General features: G+C 38.2%; 5 protein-coding genes across 5 annotated transcripts; 1 reads left to right on the forward strand and 4 right to left on the reverse strand.

Moving 5' to 3' along the window:
- Positions 1 to 1,047: 1,047 nt before the first annotated feature.
- LOC115625752 (trypsin alpha-3) lies at positions 1,048 to 1,951 on the reverse strand. Its single transcript, XM_030520911.1, has one exon. It carries the CDS (start codon positions 1,949 to 1,951, stop codon positions 1,169 to 1,171), a length of 783 nt encoding a protein of 260 aa, XP_030376771.1. The 3' UTR covers positions 1,048 to 1,168.
- A 4,586-nt stretch (positions 1,952 to 6,537) lies between these two features.
- On the forward strand, positions 6,538 to 7,531 carry LOC115634046 (trypsin-7). The gene has a single exon (XM_030531589.1). It carries the CDS (start codon positions 6,639 to 6,641, stop codon positions 7,473 to 7,475), a length of 837 nt encoding a protein of 278 aa, XP_030387449.1. The 5' UTR covers positions 6,538 to 6,638; the 3' UTR covers positions 7,476 to 7,531.
- Positions 7,513 to 8,492, reverse strand: LOC115634048 (trypsin eta-like). The gene has a single exon (XM_030531592.1). It carries the CDS (start codon positions 8,467 to 8,469, stop codon positions 7,669 to 7,671), a length of 801 nt encoding a protein of 266 aa, XP_030387452.1. The 5' UTR covers positions 8,470 to 8,492; the 3' UTR covers positions 7,513 to 7,668.
- Positions 8,493 to 18,830: 10,338 nt separating this feature from the next.
- On the reverse strand, positions 18,831 to 19,708 carry LOC115634047 (trypsin zeta). The gene has a single exon (XM_030531590.1). It carries the CDS (start codon positions 19,706 to 19,708, stop codon positions 18,893 to 18,895), a length of 816 nt encoding a protein of 271 aa, XP_030387450.1. The 3' UTR covers positions 18,831 to 18,892.
- Positions 19,709 to 19,737: 29 nt separating this feature from the next.
- On the reverse strand, positions 19,738 to 20,545 carry LOC115634049 (trypsin eta-like). Its single transcript, XM_030531593.1, has 2 exons — positions 20,387 to 20,545; positions 19,738 to 20,329 (listed from the first exon to the last, which is right to left on the reverse strand). The coding sequence occupies exons 1-2, from the start codon at positions 20,412 to 20,414 to the stop codon at positions 19,923 to 19,925; spliced, it is 435 nt and encodes a 144-aa protein (XP_030387453.1). The 5' UTR covers positions 20,415 to 20,545; the 3' UTR covers positions 19,738 to 19,922.
- Between the last annotated feature and the right edge of the window lie 463 nt (positions 20,546 to 21,008).

Consider the following 21,008-nt stretch of genomic DNA (forward strand, 5'->3'; position numbering starts at 1 on the left):
GTTATCGCCTTATTATCGATGCTTACCTTTACCAGTGCTGAAAATTCCAAAAAAAAAACGAACTTAGAAAAAATTTAAACAAACGAATAAATTCACCATAATTTCATGCTTCTTATTTAAAATACAATTTTGTTTTTTTGTCCACTGATGTCATAATTGCTCCCCATTCTTGAGATAGGTGACAAGCCGAGCAGTATAGCCATGTCCGTCTGACCGCCCGTATAAACTGCCTGCAGCTATTGTTGTTGTTGTTGCAACTCAAAGCATCTTACTGCGTACACACATACACGCATAGACACGGATAATGTAATTTTTTACTGTAACTGTACATAACCATATGTCTCCACTTATGAATGTATGTATTGAAAATATTTAATTTAATTGTATTAATGAATTAAATTTTTTTACAGCAATTATTAACAAATATATTTTCTTGTTTGTGGGAGTGCGTACAGGGCATTTCACTGTCGGGCTTGCTCGACTGTAGCGTTCTCTCTTGTTCGGTATAGCCGTCAGAGCCGTATTTAATTTTTCCACACGGTGCAAACCCAAATCATTAACTACAATATCCTGAACGAATCCATAAGCAATGTTCAAGTTCTCTGCCATCTCTCTGATTGTGAACTTGCTGTTATTGATCAATTTTTCTTTCACTTTTTTGATGTTTTCATTAGCTTTTGCTGTCGACGGTCTGCTACTACGTTCGTCATCTTCGTTGGACTCTCGATATCTTCTACAGCGTTCGTGCTACTCGTGGGCGTCCGTATTCTTAGAGTATCAATGCCTTGACAGTTTCCATACATTTGTATGTTTTTCGCATCAATTTTTAACTTAACATTTAATACAAACTGCAACCACGCAAACCCCATTTCAAAACTGTAAAAAGTCGAAAACACTTGCAGAGGTAAAAAAAAAATCAAGAACTCAAATCAGTTCACTTAAAGCGTCGCCACGCGGTTGTTTTGGGAACTTTTTGATCAAGGTAGTATGGTGAATAGTCGTTTAGCAGTTGTGATTTTAAGTAAGTTACTAAGATTAAACAGCATATTTTCGAATAATGATTGTATTGTGTTATTTATTATTTAAAATCCCTTATTCCATTTAAAACGTATGCACGCATAATTTGTTCGTTTGATTTGTTTAAAACAGCTTTGTTCTAAAATTGTATTTAAATATATGGATGAGCTTGATCTTCTATCCAAGCAGTGTGAGGCACAACACTTGTGTACACTCCAGGGAAGTCTTCATGTCCGCAGCCAACCCCCCATGACACAATGGCCACCAAAGAGCCATCTACCACCAAGGGACCTCCAGAATCGCCTTGACAAGTGTCTTTGCCGCCTTCTTCCATCCCAGCGCACATCATTTCGTCTGTTATGGTATATTCCTTAAGTAAATACTGTGCACTACAAGTACTTGTATCAACAATTTGCACTTCGACTGCACGTAACATGGCTGGCAGTACTTCGTCCTCGCTGCTACGTTTTCCCCAGCCACTAACAAGGGCATGTGTTCCCGCGGCTGGCAACGTATTAGCCAATGGAATGGGCTGAATCTGGCCCGAGTATTCCAATGGTTCTTTCGTTATAATCAAGCCCACATCATTAACGTGCGTTTTTTTATTGTATCCACTGTGGGGTATTAGTTTTGTAACACCTACGCCCTGCTCCTCCAAATCAGCGATGGAATTTTGACCAGCCACAATCCGAATGTAAGAGGCAAACCGTCCTTTGATGCAGTGTGCTGCGGTGACCACCACACGTGGCGCGTAGATACTTCCACCGCAAATATGCAGAAGCATGTACGTATCAAGGCGCACTGACACTTGATATGGATAATCCTTTATATCTGCTTCATCGCCGCCCACAATATGTGGGGTGATGTAGGCGGATCTAGCGACACTGACTAGAGCCAGCGCCGCCAAAATAATTTGTCCAATGCGCCCACACATTATGTAGAATCTGAAACAGTGCAAGACATGCACACAGCTTTTATAGTTCATTGCTTATCGCCTTTAAGTCGCTCCCATTTATGTTCGTATGTATGTATGTATGTATGTATTAACTGCTTAAAATCCACAATACCGTATGGATTTCAATAAAGAAATTCTAAAATATCATAAAGTTATATAGCAGAACATACCGCTACGTTTATGTTCATTATAAACTTCGGTAGGATTTCAAAAGAGAAATTTTGACCACAATACAATAACAATTATGAACACGATTAGTCTTATAAAATTAAGGCGAATTAATGATTAGGGATATAAACAGATATGATTACATACTTACTTATTTAAACGCCTATATATACATACATACATGTGTATGTACTTGGTAAGAAGTGCGCTTATCTGTAATTCTGAGTCATCGTGGTGGTTTCAAAGGTGGTTCTCCGAAGGTATATCACTTTTTAAAAATCAGTGTATATACATAGTACATATATATGTAAATAGATTATACATACTTGTCGTGGTGTCAAACCTATTAATATGTGATATAAATACATACATACATACAAACATGTGTTAACTAGCGTACTTGCTAAACAAATATATTTTAGATGCAATATTTAGAAACTAACTACATACCTAAATTTACTTTTACCGAATTTTGAAAATAATGTTTTTCTTGTAGGGAGGGAATTTCTAAAGTACACATTTTCTGCGTATTCACATCTAGGAGTAAATTTGGTGTCCCTAGTCTCATAGTCCCCTAAATATAGGTGATTATACGAATGGCGCGGCCTTACGAAAGAATCCCATTATCGAGGGACATATCAGGCATCTTTGTGCAAAATTTGTTGTATGTAGCTTTCATAGTTTGTGAGATCCAGGTGTTCATACGGACAGACATTTTTTACCTTCCGCAAACCTAGTATACTCTTTTACATTTCATGTACAGAGTCAAGGGCGTACGCACTTTTAAAAACCAAAAAATTAAAATATTGATTAAATATGTAATACACGATGCAATTAAAAATAAATTTATGCACATGATCAACGAAAAAACTTCAACAAATCCAACTCAGTTCCATTTTTAGACAAAATAGTGCGTCATAATAATGAACGTGGAGTCGACTTTATATGCGTACGACCCTGTACAGAGTATAATGTTGCTTTTTAAATACGAGCAGCTGGAAACTATACGTTCATTGCTTGGAATCGTGGACGACAATTTTCATTGATCTGCAGTAATTTTGCAGCTTTACATGATTTTTTAATTCCCGAAAAAGGACTGATAGTGTTTTAGATTTGTTTACTTATTTACAATGTCTTTTCCGACTTCGCTGTACCAACATACATAATTAAGTACAATGTTTACTTCGCTTGTATTTTCCATCGTTTACCATAACTTTTAAATCAATTATGAATTAATATTATAAACTAGGACTCCCGCTACATCGCATTATAGCGCATACTACTTTGTACAAAAATCACATTTTAAATATAATGTTCTTGTTTTGGACGAATCATCAATCTATGTAGCTGACCAGGCAAAATCTTCGAAACATCGATTTATTGCATTTTGACCGAACATTTGGGCTTACGAAAGGTGTGTGCACGGTTTGTTCCGTACAAATTGACTGATGACCAAAAATTCCTCAGAATCCAGCATTCGATCGAATTTCAAACTAAAATTTAGTAACTGCAACCCGTTAGTGATTAGGTGTTCGTATGCCAAGTTTCATCATGATAGGTAAATTCTGAAGAAAGTTATAACCATAAAAAAAATCGCTGCCCATGCTCTGCCTGTAGCTCTGCCCGCAGCTGTTGTTGTTGTTCATGTTGCTTTGGTTCCACATTGTGCTGGATACGTCCACGCATATAAACACACAGAGACACGATTCTAATGTAAACGTATGCTCTTGAAACTGTACATGAACATGGCTTTAGTTTACTTAATATAATTTTTTTTAATTAATTACAATTTTTTTTCATTTTTTCTTTTTTATTCCTATTTAAGAGTTGAGCTCGCTCGACTTTAGCATTTCCTTCTTGTTTTTGCAGGAAAACTACCATATTACAGGCACCAAGAAACATTGCAAAAAAACCAAGCTTACAGTTTTTCTTGGAATTTTTCTGATAGTATCCAAACTAAGTTGATCAGATGAAAATTGTAGATTTTTCATACAAGCTTTGGAGGCTGTTTCCCCCCCTTTGGAGCCTGTTTTCGCCCTTTTGAGCGCGAATTTTCAAAAAATCCCTTCTTAGTGGGCACCTACACTATGAAAGGATACTTGAATCCAAATTTCAGCTTCCTAGCTTTTACCGTTTGAGCTGTGCGTTGATCACCGATCAGTCAGTCAGTCAGTCAGGATAAACTGTTTTATATACAAGTATAGTATATAGATGTAAAAATGTGAGAAAAGGGTATTTCCAGCGGCGTTTTCTGCGTGTTTATATACAAAATGGAGGAAATTTATTATTTAATATTATAAAACACATGCCCCTAATCAATGTCAATACCTCATTGTAATTTTGCTCGCATAGTTGCAGATCTGCATTCGGCGTTCTAAATTGCATATTATTTAATATCATATCCTTAATATCATCAGCTATATCATCTTTGTATTTGGCCCACAAATCCACTGCAGCTATTTTTTCTGCTTAAAATTTTCACGGATAAAGCTTCCAACATTTTTCGTCGACCATACATGGGGAATTGCTACGCAGACCATTAATCGCGCTATTAGTAGCGCAACCTTTACCCGGAATTTCCATCATCGATTTAGATAGGAATAAGAAATCTATCAGTGATATCAAGTGAAAACGATTTGAACGATCGTTAGACCATCTCGAAGGAGGAACGCAGTTTCGCTTTGTTCGGTTTTATAAGCGCCGACATTTTATGATGTAGTTTTCATCCTTTTTCGAACCATGAATCGATATGAGTAGTAATTAAAATTACTTTGAGGGTCGTTTCCCGCCTGTAAAAAAATGTCTGTGTAAATAAACTTATTAAAAAAACGAAAAATGATAACCATCTTCGCCTTAACCATCTTCACAATTTTAGGATATTCTATCGAGTCATATGATCGGTGTGTGTCGAGTACACGTCGCAGGTGATCATTTAATCAGGGATACCATGCGAATCAAAATTTAAATCAATGGCGACGATGGTGACGTCAGCAATTGCTGGCGCATTGAAACGCCTTGCATGTTCTCCCACACTCTTATCGGCTCTAATACCGACTTTATAATGCGATCCAGTGCAGTTTTGTGGCGATGTGAAAAGTTTGCAAATGTGCCGCAATGGTCTTCGTACTGATTTGTTGTGTTTATAACGCTCGTCGACTTCTCTTGAAGAAATTTATACTCTGCGTTGTTGGGGGGCAATGGAGAGAACCCTGGATCTGTAAGATGTCATAATAATTATAATGTGAATTGAATTGGAGTGTCGACTGGGTTGGATAATAATGACGTTAAAATTACCTTGAAATAAAGCACGAAACTGTCCTGAGCAAGATTTGTTGCACTAAATATCACAATTTTGCAACAAATATTGTATAGTATTTAGGGTTTGAAATTTGCAAACTAATCAGCGCAATGGTTCTGGAGTAATAAACGAAACAGTCAGCTATAGGATAGGTGTGAAAATAAAAAATACACAAACAGGTATTTGAGTTCCGCGATAAGAATGGCATGTGATTTGGTAATTTGTCTCTTGTACTAAAATGTCACAAATTAAACATATGAAACATTTTTACAAATCGCAGGTATATTATCAGAAATCAATATCACCGACCGCACACTGTTAAGACGAACTGTTATTTTGTGCCAAATATTATCTTTAACAAGGGGAAAAACGTAAAGTGGGGTGGCTCGACTTTGCAATACTCTGTACCGATGTGAAGGATAATTATATAATATTAAAAAAAATAACAAAAATATAAAGGATTTTTGTACACGATTATTCCTTCTTCGGTATTCGAACTCACGTTAATTGTATGTGAGCATGTGTGCAGTTCAGAAATGAGCCAAAGCAGCAACAAAAACAATAGCTGCGGGCAGAGTAAAAGGGTATACTACTTTAGTGCAAATGTATGTAACACAGAGAAGGAGGCGTGGAAGGCCCCAAAAGTGTATAAGAAGACGAGTCGATATAACCATGCCTGCCTGTCGGCGCAAGGATTTCAGCTAGTTCCAAAGATAGAATAACCAAACTCGGTATCCAGCCCTTTGGAGATCAAGTTGGTTTTATTTCCTGATGCCCTCTCCACTGCCACGCTATTTATTATATTTATGTGAACGAATGTTATTTAAACTGTACGACTCTACGTATTAGATATTTTTTATTTTATAAATTTTATATAATTAGAAAAAAAATTAATTAAAAATGTGTTTTTTTTTTTTTTTTTTGGAGTGAGTACAGAGTATTTGATGATCCCGCTTGACTATAGCATTCCTTTCTTGTTTTTCTTGGCTTAAGCTTTGGCGCCCCACCTTAGAGGTTGATTTTCTTGTTAGCCTTAATCTTGTTCGATGACCAGTAATTTTATTTATATTACCCAACTTATAGTATTTAATAGTTCTTATCGTTAAGAAAATGGTGATTAAGCCTGATCGTTATCATGATTTTGATTTGTAGCCTGCGATAATCTGCGGCACACCATTTGTATAAGAGCCACGAGCTTTGATGATATGGCCTACAGTAACACCTAATATGTTCCGTTTCGTGTTTACATTGGGCGTGTTGTGCGCCTTATTAAGTCTGGTCGAGCCAAAGGCCTACGATGGATCTACTAGAGTCCCAATGCCAGACGGCCGTATAGTGGGCGGTGAGGATGCCGAAATCAGGCAGTACCCACATCAGATTTCCATGCGTTACAATGGGAGACATCGCTGTGGTGGCAGCGTCATTTCCAATAACATCATAGTCAGCGCTGCACATTGCGTGGTCGGCTTAAATGGAGTCTCTAACCTAACAATTGCAGCTGGTTCCACTAAGTTAAGCGAGGAGGCGCAAGAACTGCCCGTGCGTGAGTTCATTGTCCACAATAAATATAGGCAGCTCAACAACGACTACGACGCAGCTATTTTGGTGCTGGATGGAGAGTTCTCCTTCAATGAAAACGTGCAGCCCATACAGCTAGCTGTGGAACGTCCAGCGGTTGGCACAAATGTCACAGTCACAGGATGGGGCACCACCACTGAGGGTGGCAGCATTCCCGACGTATTGCAACAGGTGGATGTACTTCTAGTTGATAACAGTGAATGCAAAAATGCCTATTCCGTGTTGTTGACTAGCCGCATGCTATGCGCGGCTGTGGACGGCGGCGGAAAAGATGCATGCCAAGGCGACTCTGGTGGGCCACTAATATACAACAATCAACTGTTGGGAATCGTGTCATGGGGCACAGGTTGCGCAAGAGCAAACTATCCCGGCGTCTATGCATCTGTGCCAGACGTGCGCGATTGGATAGAGGAGACACGCGATTTTTATGCCGATGTCGGAAGCATTGGTTGGGTGTAAGATTTATAATCTGTGTTAAATAAATACCAAATTGTGGTTGCATGTTTTTTCGGTAATTTTTCTTTATTTCCTGTTACTTAATTGAAGTAAATTGTATTATTCAATTATGTGCAATCTATTGCGATAACGATAAGCTAGTGCCCACTAGCTGGTATCAACTACTCGAACTTTCGATTTTGGACATAGTTTGCACTTATAATTCATTAATCGCCGCCAACGTCTCGTCTATCCAATCTTTTAGGCTACTAACATACGTATATACTGTTGGGTAGCCTATCCTTGCACAGCCACGGCCCCATGACACCAGACCGACTAATTGTTCGTCAATGACTAACGGTCCGCCTGTATCACCCTGGCAGGCGTCGCGACCTCCCTCTGTTAAGTCACCTGCACAAATCATACGCTCTGTTATTTGATTCGCCCCATAAACTTCACCGCACTTTTCCACGCTTACTATTGGTACATGTACCTGTTCCAGCCAATAACTGGATGGACCTCCCTCTTCGCGGTAGCCCCAGCCAGCCGCAATCGCATTGCGCCCAACCCCTGGCCGCTCGGTTCGTATTCCGATCGCACGCACCTCATGGCCGGCCAAGTCCATTGGCATTGCTAGTACTACCACTCCAATGTCATAGTCAGCGGTATAGTAATCAAAATTCGGATGGTAGCTCCACTGCGATATAGGATAGATCATTCCATCGGTGCCATTGCGTGTTTGCGCACCGACCACAGCCATTAACTTGCTGCCTTCACTTAATCCCCACAAACACTGGGCAGCCGTCACAATCGCACGTTCCGAGTAGATAACGCCTGCACATTCGTGAAGGTAGCCACTCCCATCAAGTACATTTCGCCTGTAACGCAAAGATGCCATGTACGGATGCCGCACACTATTGACTGCAAAGCCGCCTACAATGCGGCTCTCTGGATGCCCTTGAGAGACTATGATGAAGAGCACTAAGCTAAGCAGAAAGATGATTGCCTTGGCACACATATTTTTAGTGATCCACACGGCTGGGAAACCCGAATCGAACTGATTGTAAATTATTGTTGAGCCCGCGATCAATGGTAAACAGCATAATCTTAATTGTTCATTGAGATAGGAACAGTGGCCCAAAGCTATTATTTTGTTACCACAGCCAAGATAAGACTGCAATACTTTGCCGGTTATATAGTAAGTACTAGCAGGTCTTACCCGTTTTTGCTAGGCTAAGTAGTTTTGATTACAATTATTTATTTATTTTACTAGCTGCCCTGCCAAGTTTCGCTGTAGCACATTGTCGTTGCATGGATGACGAACAAACGAAATCAGTTTGTCCTCACTGACTGACAACGCACAGCCCAAACGGTAGAAAAATAAAAGTTAAACCGGCATACATACATAACTAAGTATGTACGTTTTCTGAACATTTTCCTGGCAGACCCCACAAAGTATATATATTCTTGATCAGGGTGACAAGACGAGTCATTCTAGCCCAGTCCGTCTGTCTGTCCGTATGAACACCTGGATCTCAGAGACTGTAAGAGCTAGAGCTACACCAAATTTTGCACAAAGATGCCTTATGTGTGTACGCTGTGCTGTGCAAGTTTGTTTTATTTTTTTGATTCCCAAAAAAAAATTAAATTTATAAGTATCTCTATCTATATACATATATAAAACAGTTTGTCCTGACTGACTGACTGACTGATTGGTGATCAACGCACAGCCCAAACGGTAAAGGCTAGGAAGCTGAGATTTGGGCTCAAGTATCCTATCATGGTGAAGATGCGCACTAAGAAGGGATTTTGGAAAATTCGAGCTCCAAAGGGGGGAAAACGAGCTCAAAAGTTTGCTTGAACAATCCGCATTTTTTAGCCGATCAAGATAAAACTTGGTTTCTGAAATCAATAAAAGAATACAACGAAAACTGCATACTCGGTTTTTTAAATTTTTTGTTGGAGCTTGAATTATTTGGGTTTTTTTTCTTTGTTTAGTACATTTGGCATTAGAGTTTTCATTAGTAACTTTATGCAGCGACAACAAATTACAAAGAACGTAAATATCAAATAGTTGGGGACATCACATACACACACTCACACACAGAACAAGCAACAGTTCGTGTCTATGTATGAAAAAGTAAAGAGAAACATGCATGCATATGTACATATGTATGTATGTATGTATGCCTGTGTACGTACATATATAGCATGTATGTATGTACATTCGTATATATGTAAGTATGTATACATTGGACAATCGAGCACTGATTGTAATAAATAATGTTCTATGGTTTTAAGTCAAATTTTTAAAACGAAAAACAACAACAACTGCAAGTCATTGGCTCGCGCTTCTTCTTTCATTTTGATCATTTACGCCTGTTAATTTCAAAGGCAAAATGACAAATGTTTACAGTTACCGTCGCGGACCTACGCTAATTCTGCTTCGTGTTGCGGACAGATGTATGTATGTTTGTATATAATTTGTTCTAATTGATCTCAATAAATTATATGATGTTTATTTAAATTATTTAAATTTTCTGTTAATTGCATTCAAACTTCGTTGGAATTATTGATTGTATCGACGGATTCAACTATCGATAGTTATGCTCTAGCACATAGAGCATCCGACACATGCCCATCTCTAGCATCTCAGCTGATCGCATATTTAGTAAATATTATTTACAGCGACTTACCGTTTTAGTGTTAGCTAACAACGCTACAAATTTATTCTGAACAAATCTAAGAGTCATTTACCCTTAACCTTATTTTTTGAGTGTATTCATGCGATTTACAAAAGCAGAAACACACCTTTTACATTCACAACAATCATATTTGGAATTGAAGACACAAATTAGTGTTGAATTAAAAAATTTAATACATACTTATATATGTATGTATGTATGTATGTATATAGGCGGATAACGCCTGCATGAAAAATTTAAATGTATGTACATATCAGCGTTGCCGAACGCTCCAATTTGGGCGGGACGTCCCGATTTATAAATCAAAATTAAATGTCTCGCGTCGGACTTTTCGGGGATAAATCGACCGTGCGTACAACGTGCTGAGGAAGCACACAGTTAAGTCAGGACTGGCATTCCGCCCGGTGCGTAACGAAGATACACTGCCGCTCAACTGAATAGGTTCAAAGAATGCTGCCTTAATTTCGTCCAATATTTCAGCTTGTACTGCACATAAATTTTTTAAAATTATATGTTGTGAACCTTTATTTGTTTACATTTAATATAGCATAAACAAGTAACGGGATTTTTCAAACGGTAGTTGAGGAAATTTTCTTTCGTTTTACATTGCCTAAAAACGCTGCATTTTTTTGGCTCATCAGAATAGATTCAATTACTTCAGTTTTACTTTGTGATCGACAGCGTGAAATTAATGGTGTCAACATTTTTTCTAATTGTAATTAGAAGTATTTACCGTTGTTTTTTGGTGGAATGGGTCGCGAGAAACAATTGAATGACTTTGAAAAAGGTCGAATAAAAGGATATCTCAATTCCGGCCTAAATCAGCGCGAAATTGCACTGATAATTGGAATAAGTCAAAATGTTGTTGGTAATTTTGTGCGCAATGAAGAATTTTACGGGAAAAATATGAAAAGAGGGTCTCCGCATGCGACAACTCCAGCTGACAGAAGATGAATCCTTAGAACCGCCTCTAATTCCCAACTTTCTGCGGCTAAAATCAGGGAAGAATGCGGTGTAACCGCAAGTTTGGCAACGGTAAAAGGGATTATTCGGAGTGCCAAGCATTTGAAGAGACTAAAAATAAAAAGAAAACCACCTCTCAATGGCCCACGTGAGGCGACACGCTTACGAGCACATGTCCTGGGACAATCAATGGTAGAAGGTAGTTTTAACGATGGAAAAAAATTCAGCCTGGAAGTACCGGATGGCTATAACTTCTACTATCACGACTTATGAAAGGAAGAATGTGTTTTGAGTCGAAATCACAGTTGTATAGGCGGCGTAATGGTGTGGGGTGCGATTTCGTACTATGAGACGTGTGAGCTTCAGTTTGTGTTAATAAAAATGAATGCAAATGTGTACAAAACTGTGATCCAAAAGGCATTTCCACATTTTTTTTTTGTTTCAATAAGACAACGGTCCCATTCAAACCGCAAAAGTGGTAAAACAGTGAATCAAGGACCAAAATGTTGAGTTGCTCGAGTGGTCGCCATATTCACCTGACCTAAACACTATCGAAAACGCTTGGGGATTGTTGTCTCGAGAAGTATACGAAGGCGGGCGACAATTTAACGACACTGAGAGCCTAATTGACGCCATACAAAAATCCTGCGCTACTATATCGATTACAGTCCTAGAAAATTATTATAAGTACAACCAAAGATGGTTGTACTAAATACTAATTTACTCGTAATTAGTTTATTTTTATGTTTTAGGTTATTAAAGCCATGAAAAACGCGTTTATTATTTACATTTTTAGTTTTTAAGTTACTGAACCTATTCAATTGAGCCAAAAAAATAGGCATTTAATGTTATGTTTTTGAAAAAATTTAAAAAAATAATGGAAAACAAATTGCTTTAAGCCCCAAACTTTGCTGTTTTATTAACAATAAACTATTCTTCCTACAAAATTTTATTTTATCAAAATCGACGATTTGGTTGAAAAGATATAACCATTTGAACTTTTGAGAATCGTTGAACCTATTCAGTTGAGCGGCAGTGTATGTATGTACATATGTATGTACGTATAACCATACATAGTACTTATTGTACTATATTTGCTATTTGGAAAATGAACTCTTTAAAAAAACTTTAGACAATATCATATAGTAAATAAACTTATAATTATAAGCACATTTTATTTAGCCCAAAACCAATTCTCGGAGCTACAGAAATTGGGAGGTTTCTAATCTCGTTTGTTTTTCCAGGAGTTTTGATTAAAAACACTAATAAAGACATTTTTCCAAATAAAAATAATCATTGGAATATAAACCTGATCGTTTTTCTGAACAATCTGCATCAAAAATATTTTGCATATCCTATGTAAATATTATTAAACTAGCAGGTATTGCCCGTCTTATCCCGGCTTAATATAATGTTTCCAATTGTATTTATTTTGTGTGTGCATAACCTACCCATATGTTTTCACCTTAAAAGTTACCAGTCGGAAGGCATTTAAAGTATTTAAATGAACATTTTCTGTTCTTGACAAAAAATTGTTCAGTAGTCCGTTACATTTTTGTTCTTGCCAAACTATTTCGTTAAACGAATATGACCACTATAACTAATATTTTTTAAAGCTCGTTTTCCCCCCTTTGGAGCTAGAATTTTCCAAAAGCCTTTCTTAGTGTGCTCCTACACTATGATGGATACTATGAAAGGATACTTGAGTCCAAATTTCATCTTTTACAGTTTGGGCTGTGCGTTGATCACCAATTAGTCAGCACAAACTATTTTATATATAGAAATAACGCAACGTTTTAAGATAGACTATGTGCAAAAAAGGGGAATACTTATAAGGGTATATCCTAATTTTAAATTTACATTTGAGTCTTTTCGTGCCATATTGAGTCAATACGGTCACGCACAAACTCGAAATATGAAACACGGCACTCGTGTCAATGCCGTGCAGCGATGAGCCACGATCAAAATTCTGACAATTCTCATCTCAATTTGCTAGAGTAAAACTTTCGATAGTTGAAGCCACCGATACCATCAAAATATCGAAGTGTAAATGCAATAAACAGAATATTTAAATAATAAAATCGAATTATTTGTTGAGATCAATAAGAACAAATCATATACATACATACATCTGCCCGCAATGCGAAGTAGAATATGCGTAGCTCCGTTATTCGGTTTCTGCTTTACTATCGCTTACGAAGTCGTTGCCTAGCGACGGTAACTGTAAACTTTTGGCGTTGTGCCTTTGCAATTAACATTAAATGGTCAAAACGAAAGAAGAAGAGCGAGCCAATGACTTGCAGTTGTTGTTGTTTTTAGAGCATTTTTTTTACAATCAAACAACTGTGTTCGATTGCCCAATGTATACATTAATACGAATGTACATACATTCATACACAGGTATACATACATACATACAAATGTATGTTTCTCTTTACTTTTTCAACCGTACGTAGAGAACCGCACACATAAACACAAACTGTTGCTTGTTGTGTGTGTGAGTGTGTGTATGTGATGTCCCCAACTATTTGATATTTGTTGTTGCTGCATAAAGTTATAAATAAAACCCTAATGCCAAATGCACTAAACAAAGAAAAAATTAATTTTAAAAATGTTATATAATTTTCAATTAATTAACATTTCTTGCTCTGTCAGTGCAAGACGGATGTACATACATACATACATATGTAGATACATATGTACATACATAGATGTGCACATATGTATGGACATTCACACATTAGTGTCTCACATGTTGCTTTGGCTATTTCAATCGTTTGCACGCAACTACACGAACAGCTGTTTGCATGTGTGTGTGTGTGTGTATGTATACTTAGTTGTCCCCAACTGTTTGATATTTTGTATTGTTTGTTCTGCCTGCTTTTGTAAAATGCATATTTTGAAAATCCTTGAATGCAAAGTTGGATAATGTAATCTACGTAACTAAATCTACAGTTACGTAGATTACATTATCCAAATTTTAAATCGATCGGACTAAATTTATAACACAAACTTTTCATTTGAAATAGTGAATAAATATTAAAACCCCAATAATTCAAGCTCCAAACGAAATTCCGAGTATGCAGTTTTGTTTGTATCCTTTAATTGATTTTAGAAACTAAGTTTTAAGTCGATCGGTTGAAAAATGCGGATTTTTCAAACAAACTTTGGAGCTCGTTTTCCCCCTTTAGAGCTCGAATTTTCCAAAATCCCTTCTTAGTGCTCATCTACACCATGATAGGATACTTGAGCCCAAATTTCAGCATCCTAGCTTTTACCGTTTGGGCTGTGGGCTGTTGACGCGGTTTCCTTTTGTGCCCCAAGAAAACCCCAATAATTCAAGCTCCAACAAAAAATTTAAAAAACCGAGTATGCAGTTTTCTTTGCATTCTTTAATTGATTTTAGAAACTAAGTTTTAAGTCGATCGGTTGAAAAATGCGGATTTTTCAAACAAACTTTGGAGCTAATTTTCCCCCCTTTGGAACTCGAATTTTCCAAAATCCCTTCTTAATGCTCATCTACACCATGATAGGATACTTGAGCCCAAATTTCAGCATCCTAGCTTTTACCGTGTGGGCTGTGGGCTGTTGACGCGGTTTGCTTTTGTGCCCCAACATTTTTTTTACAGGAAACTCCCATATTTTAGGCCCCAAAAAAAATATCAAAAAACCAGTTACAGTTTTTCTTGGAATTGGAATTGGAGTATACAAACTAAGTTTGAAGTTAATCAGATGAAAACTGTAGATTTTTCATACAAACGTTGGAGCCTGTTTTCCCCCTTTGGAGCTCGAGTTTTCCAAAATCCCTTCTTAGTGGGGACCTAGACAATGAAAGGATACTTGAGTCCAAATTTCAGCATCCTAGCCTTTACCGTTTGGGCTGTGCGTTGATCACCAATCAGTCAGTCAGTCAGTCAGGACAAACTGTTTTATATATATAGATTACTAAATGTATACTTAAAACACATTCACACACATCATCCAAAACAAGCAAGCAATTGAGATGCCCGCTAGGCTCAAAAAGAAATTTACAAATTTCGAACATCACATTTCGCTGAAATAATTCTTATTTCTTGATCTAAACGAAAGTTAACAAGAGAGAACGCTACAGTCGACCAAGCCCGACAGTGTAATACCCTGTACCCAGGTAAACTTCCGTCACTGAGTTATATGCGCCCAGAGCAGCAGCAAAAAGAGGTTGAAGAAGAGCGAACTTGTTGCTGCAGTTTGGGGGGGTTGTACTGTCGAGAATTTGTTTCGCTAATAACTTTTCTTAGAATTGACCGAATTGAATAAATTCATCCAAAACAAGCAAGCAATTGAGATGCCCGCTAGGCTCAAAAAGAAATTTACAAATTTCGAACATCACATTTCGCTGAAATAATTCTTATTTCTTGATCTAAACGAAAGTTAACAAGAGAGAACGCTACAGTCGACCAAGCCCGACAGTGTAATACCCTGTACCCAGGTAAACTTCCGTCACTGAGTTATATGCGCCCAGAGCAGCAGCAAAAAGAGGTTGAAGAAGAGCGAACTTGTTGCTGCAGTTTGGGGGGGTTGTACTGTCGAGAATTTGTTTCGCTAATAACTTTTCTTAGAATTGACCGAATTGAATAAAATTTTGAAAAACAGTAGACAATTATATATAAATTATGTGTGCAAAGTTTGGTTTAGGTAACATTTGAAATGTGGACGCTATTGACGAAATTCTGCAGCGGGGGAAGGGGGGGAAAATTAAAAAAAAAAAAAATAAACTCGTCCTTACTCGGACCTAGGAGAATCTGGATGTCAACTTTCGTTATTCTAGCTTTTATAGTTTCTGAGATCCTCGCGTTCATCCAGACGGACGGACAGACGGACGGACAGACGGACGGACATGTCTAGATCGATTTCTCTCGTCATGCTGATCAAGAATATATATACTTTATGGGGTCGGAGATGCTTCCTTCTGTATGTTACATACTTTGCACAAACCTAATATACCCTTTTTACCCTACGGGTACAGGGTATAAAAAAATAAAATATATAATTGACGCAATTCTTATTTCAAATAAGTACCACATAACTGTGTAATAATTAAACAAACTTGCCGAAAATTGTGTGTCGCCGATTGGGAAAGTCTGTTTGTTAGCGAAAATGTGAATGGTCATAAACTGCGATTTGAATATACAATACCGACCAGGTAAACTATAAGTACATTTTTGTAACTTCTGAATTCCATTTCAAATGTTAATTTTTGCAAAACATAGCCGCAACAGGACGAAATTTTCGTCCAATTTATGGAAGTACACCCCGTAATTGCGCAAAACTCAAAATTATGTTATAAGCAAGTAAACAAAATAAAGTCGTGTGTTCCGACTTTGAAATACTCTGTACATATGTTTAGAATAATTATAGATATTAAAACAAGAGAGAACGCAAGCCCGACAGTAAAATAGCCTGTACTCTCCACAAAAAAAAAAATTAATAAAAAATAAAAAAAAATTAAATTATTAAAAAAAATTTAATAAATTAATTAAATTAATAAAGAAAATTTATTTAATACATACACAGAAGACATGTTTATATACAGTTTAAACAGCATACATTTATATCATCGTGTCTATGCGTGTTTACATGCGCGTAAGTATTCAGCACAAAGTTGAACCAAAGAAGCAATAACAACAACAGCTGCGGGCAGAGCTGCAGGCAGCGATTTTATTTATGGCTATAACTTTCTTCAGAATTGACCTATCATGAAGTTATAAAAAACAAGTAAAAAAGCTAAAGTCGGGTGTCCCGACTTTGAAATACTCTGTACATATGTTTACAATAATTATAGAAAATAAAAAATAATTAAGAAACTTAAAAAAAACAAATTTTGATCGATTTTACATTTCTCGATATTCGAACTCACGTAAATGGTGTATAATTGCACATTTACATAGCAATTGCGTCTATGTGAGTGTATGTATGTTTATGCGCGTCTATTCGTGTCTCTGTAAGCATGTTTGCAGTCAACCAAACAGCAACATCAACAACAGCCGCGGGCAGCAATTATATTTATGGTTAAAACTTCCTGTTAAATCGGTCTATTGCGGAGGAGAGGGTGGAGGGAGGGCAATTCGAAAATACACATTTACTGCGTATTCACATAAGACGTCTGGTACTAAAATTTTGTGTCATTGGGACTTATAGTCTCCGAGGTATAGCCGATTATACGAATGGAATATCGGGAAACAGCTGCGGGCGGCGCTTGAGCAGCAAATATATTTATGGCTATAACTTGAGTGCAAGAATCTCAGAGGATCTCTCAGCTCTACAAGAGCTAGAATAACCAAACTAGGCATCGAGGCTACCCTAAGTCCTAGGCAGTTTATTTTTATACTCTGTACCCAAAGGGTAAAAGGATATATTAGTTTTGTGCGAGTGTGCATGGGAAACACAGAAGAAGGCGTGGCAGACCCCACAAAGTATATGTATTCTTGATCAGGACGACAAGCTGAGTCGATATAGCCATGTCCGTCTGTTTGTATGAACGCAAGGATCTCAAAAAGTATAAGAGCTAGAATAACCAAACTTGGTATCTAGATTCTCCTAAGCCCGAGAAAGGAAGAGTTTGTTCATTTTTCCTGATGCACCCCCACTCCTCCCTATTTACAATTTTCTATAACTCTCGTAATGCTTGGAATTTTGAATTAACACCCAGCTAGTTATTATATATCCGTATACCAAGTTTCATCATGATAGGTCAATTATGAAGAAAGTTATAGCCATAAATAAAATCGCATGCTCTGCCTGCAGCTCCGCCCGTAGCTGTTGTTGTTGCAGTTTGGTTCAATTTTGTACTGCATACATACACGCATTTAAACACGCACAGACAAGATTCTGATGTAAATTTATTATATGCATGTGTTGAATATTTTATATTTAATTAAATTAAATAATGATTTTTTTTTAATTTTTGTTTGTTTTTAATTTTTTTTTTTATGGAGAGTACAGGGTATTTTACTGTCGGGCTTGCTCGACTATAGCGTTCTATCTTGATTATTCTGATACCCCCCAATCCCCCTTCCATTCAAATTGGTAATATCGGTGGGGAGAGGGGATGAAATTCCACATTTTCTGCGTATTCACATAGAATAACATGTATTTAAAATTTGGTGTCTAACTTTTTTAGCCTCCGAGATATACATAGATGATTATGGAACGGCGTTACCAAAAATCTTCTTTAGGGGGAAGGGGGAGGGGGGTGCATCAAAAATAAAACAATCTTGAACAGCGTACAAACATAAGGCATCTCTGTTCAAAATTTAGTGTCTCTAGCTCTTATAGTTTTTGAGATCCGGGTACGAGATACGGACGACAAACAGACATACATAGCTTATGTAGGACATTTGCCGACTTTGAAATACTCTATACCTATTATACAGAGTTGAGCCAAAGCAGAAACAACAACAACAGGAGTTATGGAAAAAGATTTAATGTTCGTACTCATATAGGGCATCTGTGTGCAAAAGTTAGTCTCTCTAACTCTTATAGTCTCAGACCTAGGTGTTCATAAGGACGGACAGAGGTGCAGACTTACAGACTTGGGTAAATCGACTATACTTGTTGGATCTGCCCGCCTCCTAACTGCTACATTTTACACTACGCACAAACCTTACCTTTCAGGTACAGAGTATAATAGAGAGTATAATAGATATATAGATAAATAGAGTTTGATCCAGAGTTTGGTCGCCAACCATTTCGAAAAACGAATTTATTTAACAAAATTATAAGTAGATTAGCCAATTAGGGCAACTGCACTTTAGACTTGATCCAGGTTAGCAAATTTGCTACATTTGCATAAACTCCGGGATAGTTAGGATGAGCGCAGGCATTACCCCACGATACTATTCCATACAGCTTGTTGCTTACAATTAGTGGGCCGCCAGAGTCTCCCTGGCATGAATCCTTGCCGCCAACTCCACGAACACCAGCACACATCATAGATGGCTTAATTTTATCGCTACCATAGTCATCGTTGCATTCATCATTGCTCACAATTGGCACATCAACGGCCCTCAGTTCATTGGAGGCTGAGCCACCGGAGGATGTTGTGCCCCAGCCGGTAATGGTGCAAATTGTGCCCGCCACCGCCTCTGTCTCTGTCAATTCGATAGCTTTGATGGTGTGGTTGTTCAGCGGCAGTGGAGGACTGAGTATGAGTAGAGCCACGTCGTTTTCATAGCTGCTGCTATTGTAGCCCTCGTGCATAATAATCTCCTGTACATTCACTATGACGCCGTCGGTATCCTGCCGGAAATTGGTGCCCGCAACCACTTTATACTGGCTAGGAACAGATGCAATGATGCAGTGGGCAGCCGTCACCACCTTGTCGCTGGCAATGATAGAGCCACCGCAGATGTGGGAGAAAGCATTATACGGTACTGCCAATGATTTTCGCCGCAATGAGATCTGGTGTGGATGCAGTGCTACATTAGTTATGTAACCACCCACAATACGCGAATCCAGAGACTCTGCCTCAGAATCGCCAGTTGGGAGCGAACAGGCTAAAGCGCACAGAAGCGCCAAGCACTGGGCAAATAGCAACAGTGAACCCGACATATCGAAGAATGAAACACAACTAAAATGGATTACGATCGCTTGTCTAAATTGTACAAACTCTTATCGATCCAAATTATATTGCTTGTAAATTTGATTGGATACAGTAAGAAGTAATGGTTTTAGTTATTGGTGTTATAAAACTTGTTGCCGATAGTAGTTTACCAGGTAATTTCGTAATATTTTCGATTCTATTGTGACGAGCTCATGCCGCCGCTTAGCTACGATTTTCAGCAATCCAGTGCAAAAAATGCGTCACATTTGCATAGACACCTGGAAAATCAGCGCGTGCGCATCCCTCTCCCCATGACACAATCCCCACTAGCTGTTTATTGACAACCAAAGGTCCACCAGAGTCCCCATTGCAGGCATCATGTCCGCCACCATTGTACCCTGCACACAGCATGCCGTCGGTTATGGGCCGCCAGTAATAGTCTTCCTGACACTTCTCGCTTTCTCTCACCAATACCTGCGTTCTTTGCAGATGTGTGGATGGAAACCCGCCCTCTGTGGTGTCTCCCCAACCGGACACAGTGGCCATAGTACCTTCCGCGGGTGCTGCCTGTGCCAGTTGTATGGGTGCAATCTTCTCATGTGTAAGTGGCAGCGGTGGGAATATGAAAACTAATGCAATGTCGTTGTCAGTTATCGAAGCATTATACAACTCGTGTGGCAATATACGTTCCACCCGTGTCACCACGCCATCCATGTCTGCACGATATTCGCTTCCCGCCACCACTAGAAAGTCGGAGGCGGCCCGATTGTAAACACAGTGAGCAGCTGTAAGAATAGTGTTCTCGTCCAGAAGGCTTCCACCACAAGTATGCGCATATGGACTGGCACTGCTGCTACGCCGTCGTAGAGAGACCTGATATGGTATAAAGAAGGTTGAAATTTCACTGCCGCCAATAATGTGTGTATCGATCTTGGTTCCAAGAACAATAGGCAGGAGAAGGATACTGCAAAATAGCAAAAATTTGATCAAAAAAGTCTTAGCCATTTCGTTGGATGAAAACAACTAAATGCCGCCAAGCAGTAGCGGCAATCAGCAATCAAAAGCTTTTCATAAAGTCAGCATTGCTATCCGATAGGATGAAAAGTTGCGAAAAGTTGTAAGAGAAAGCTTTTACGAAGAGACAGAACTTTTCGTTAATTGCAAAGCTTTACGCATTAACTCAAAAAGCTGTGCAGATCTGTCTGGCCCTATAGCCAATACCATAACCATTGATTAAACAAGCTTCTTAAGCATTTTCAGAATCAACCGTTGTACTCTTTTATACTCGTACCATTTATCATACAAATT

Source organism: Scaptodrosophila lebanonensis, unplaced genomic scaffold (assembly GCF_003285725.1).
Source record: "Scaptodrosophila lebanonensis strain 11010-0011.00,11010-0021.00 unplaced genomic scaffold, SlebRS2 tig00000001-arrow-pilon, whole genome shotgun sequence".
Lineage (NCBI taxonomy): Eukaryota > Metazoa > Arthropoda > Insecta > Diptera > Drosophilidae > Scaptodrosophila > Scaptodrosophila lebanonensis.

Coding starts and splice junctions, on each gene's coding strand:
- LOC115634047 (XM_030531590.1), bottom strand. CDS start 19,708: ATGTCGGGTTCACTGTTGCTATTTGCCCAGTGCTTGGCGCTTCTGTGC.
- LOC115634049 (XM_030531593.1), bottom strand. CDS start 20,414: ATGGATGGCGTGGTGACACGGGTGGAAC. Junction 20,330..20,386: donor CGTGGTGACACGGGTGGAAC/GTATATTGCCAC, acceptor ACATTGCATTAG/TTTTCATATTCCCACCGCTG.
- LOC115634046 (XM_030531589.1), top strand. CDS start 6,639: ATGATATGGCCTACAGTAACACCTAATATGTTCCGTTTCGTGTTTACA.
- LOC115634048 (XM_030531592.1), bottom strand. CDS start 8,469: ATGTGTGCCAAGGCAATCATCTTTCTGCTTAGCTTAGTGCTCTTCATC.
- LOC115625752 (XM_030520911.1), bottom strand. CDS start 1,951: ATGTGTGGGCGCATTGGACAAATTATTTTGGCGGCGCTGGCTCTAGTC.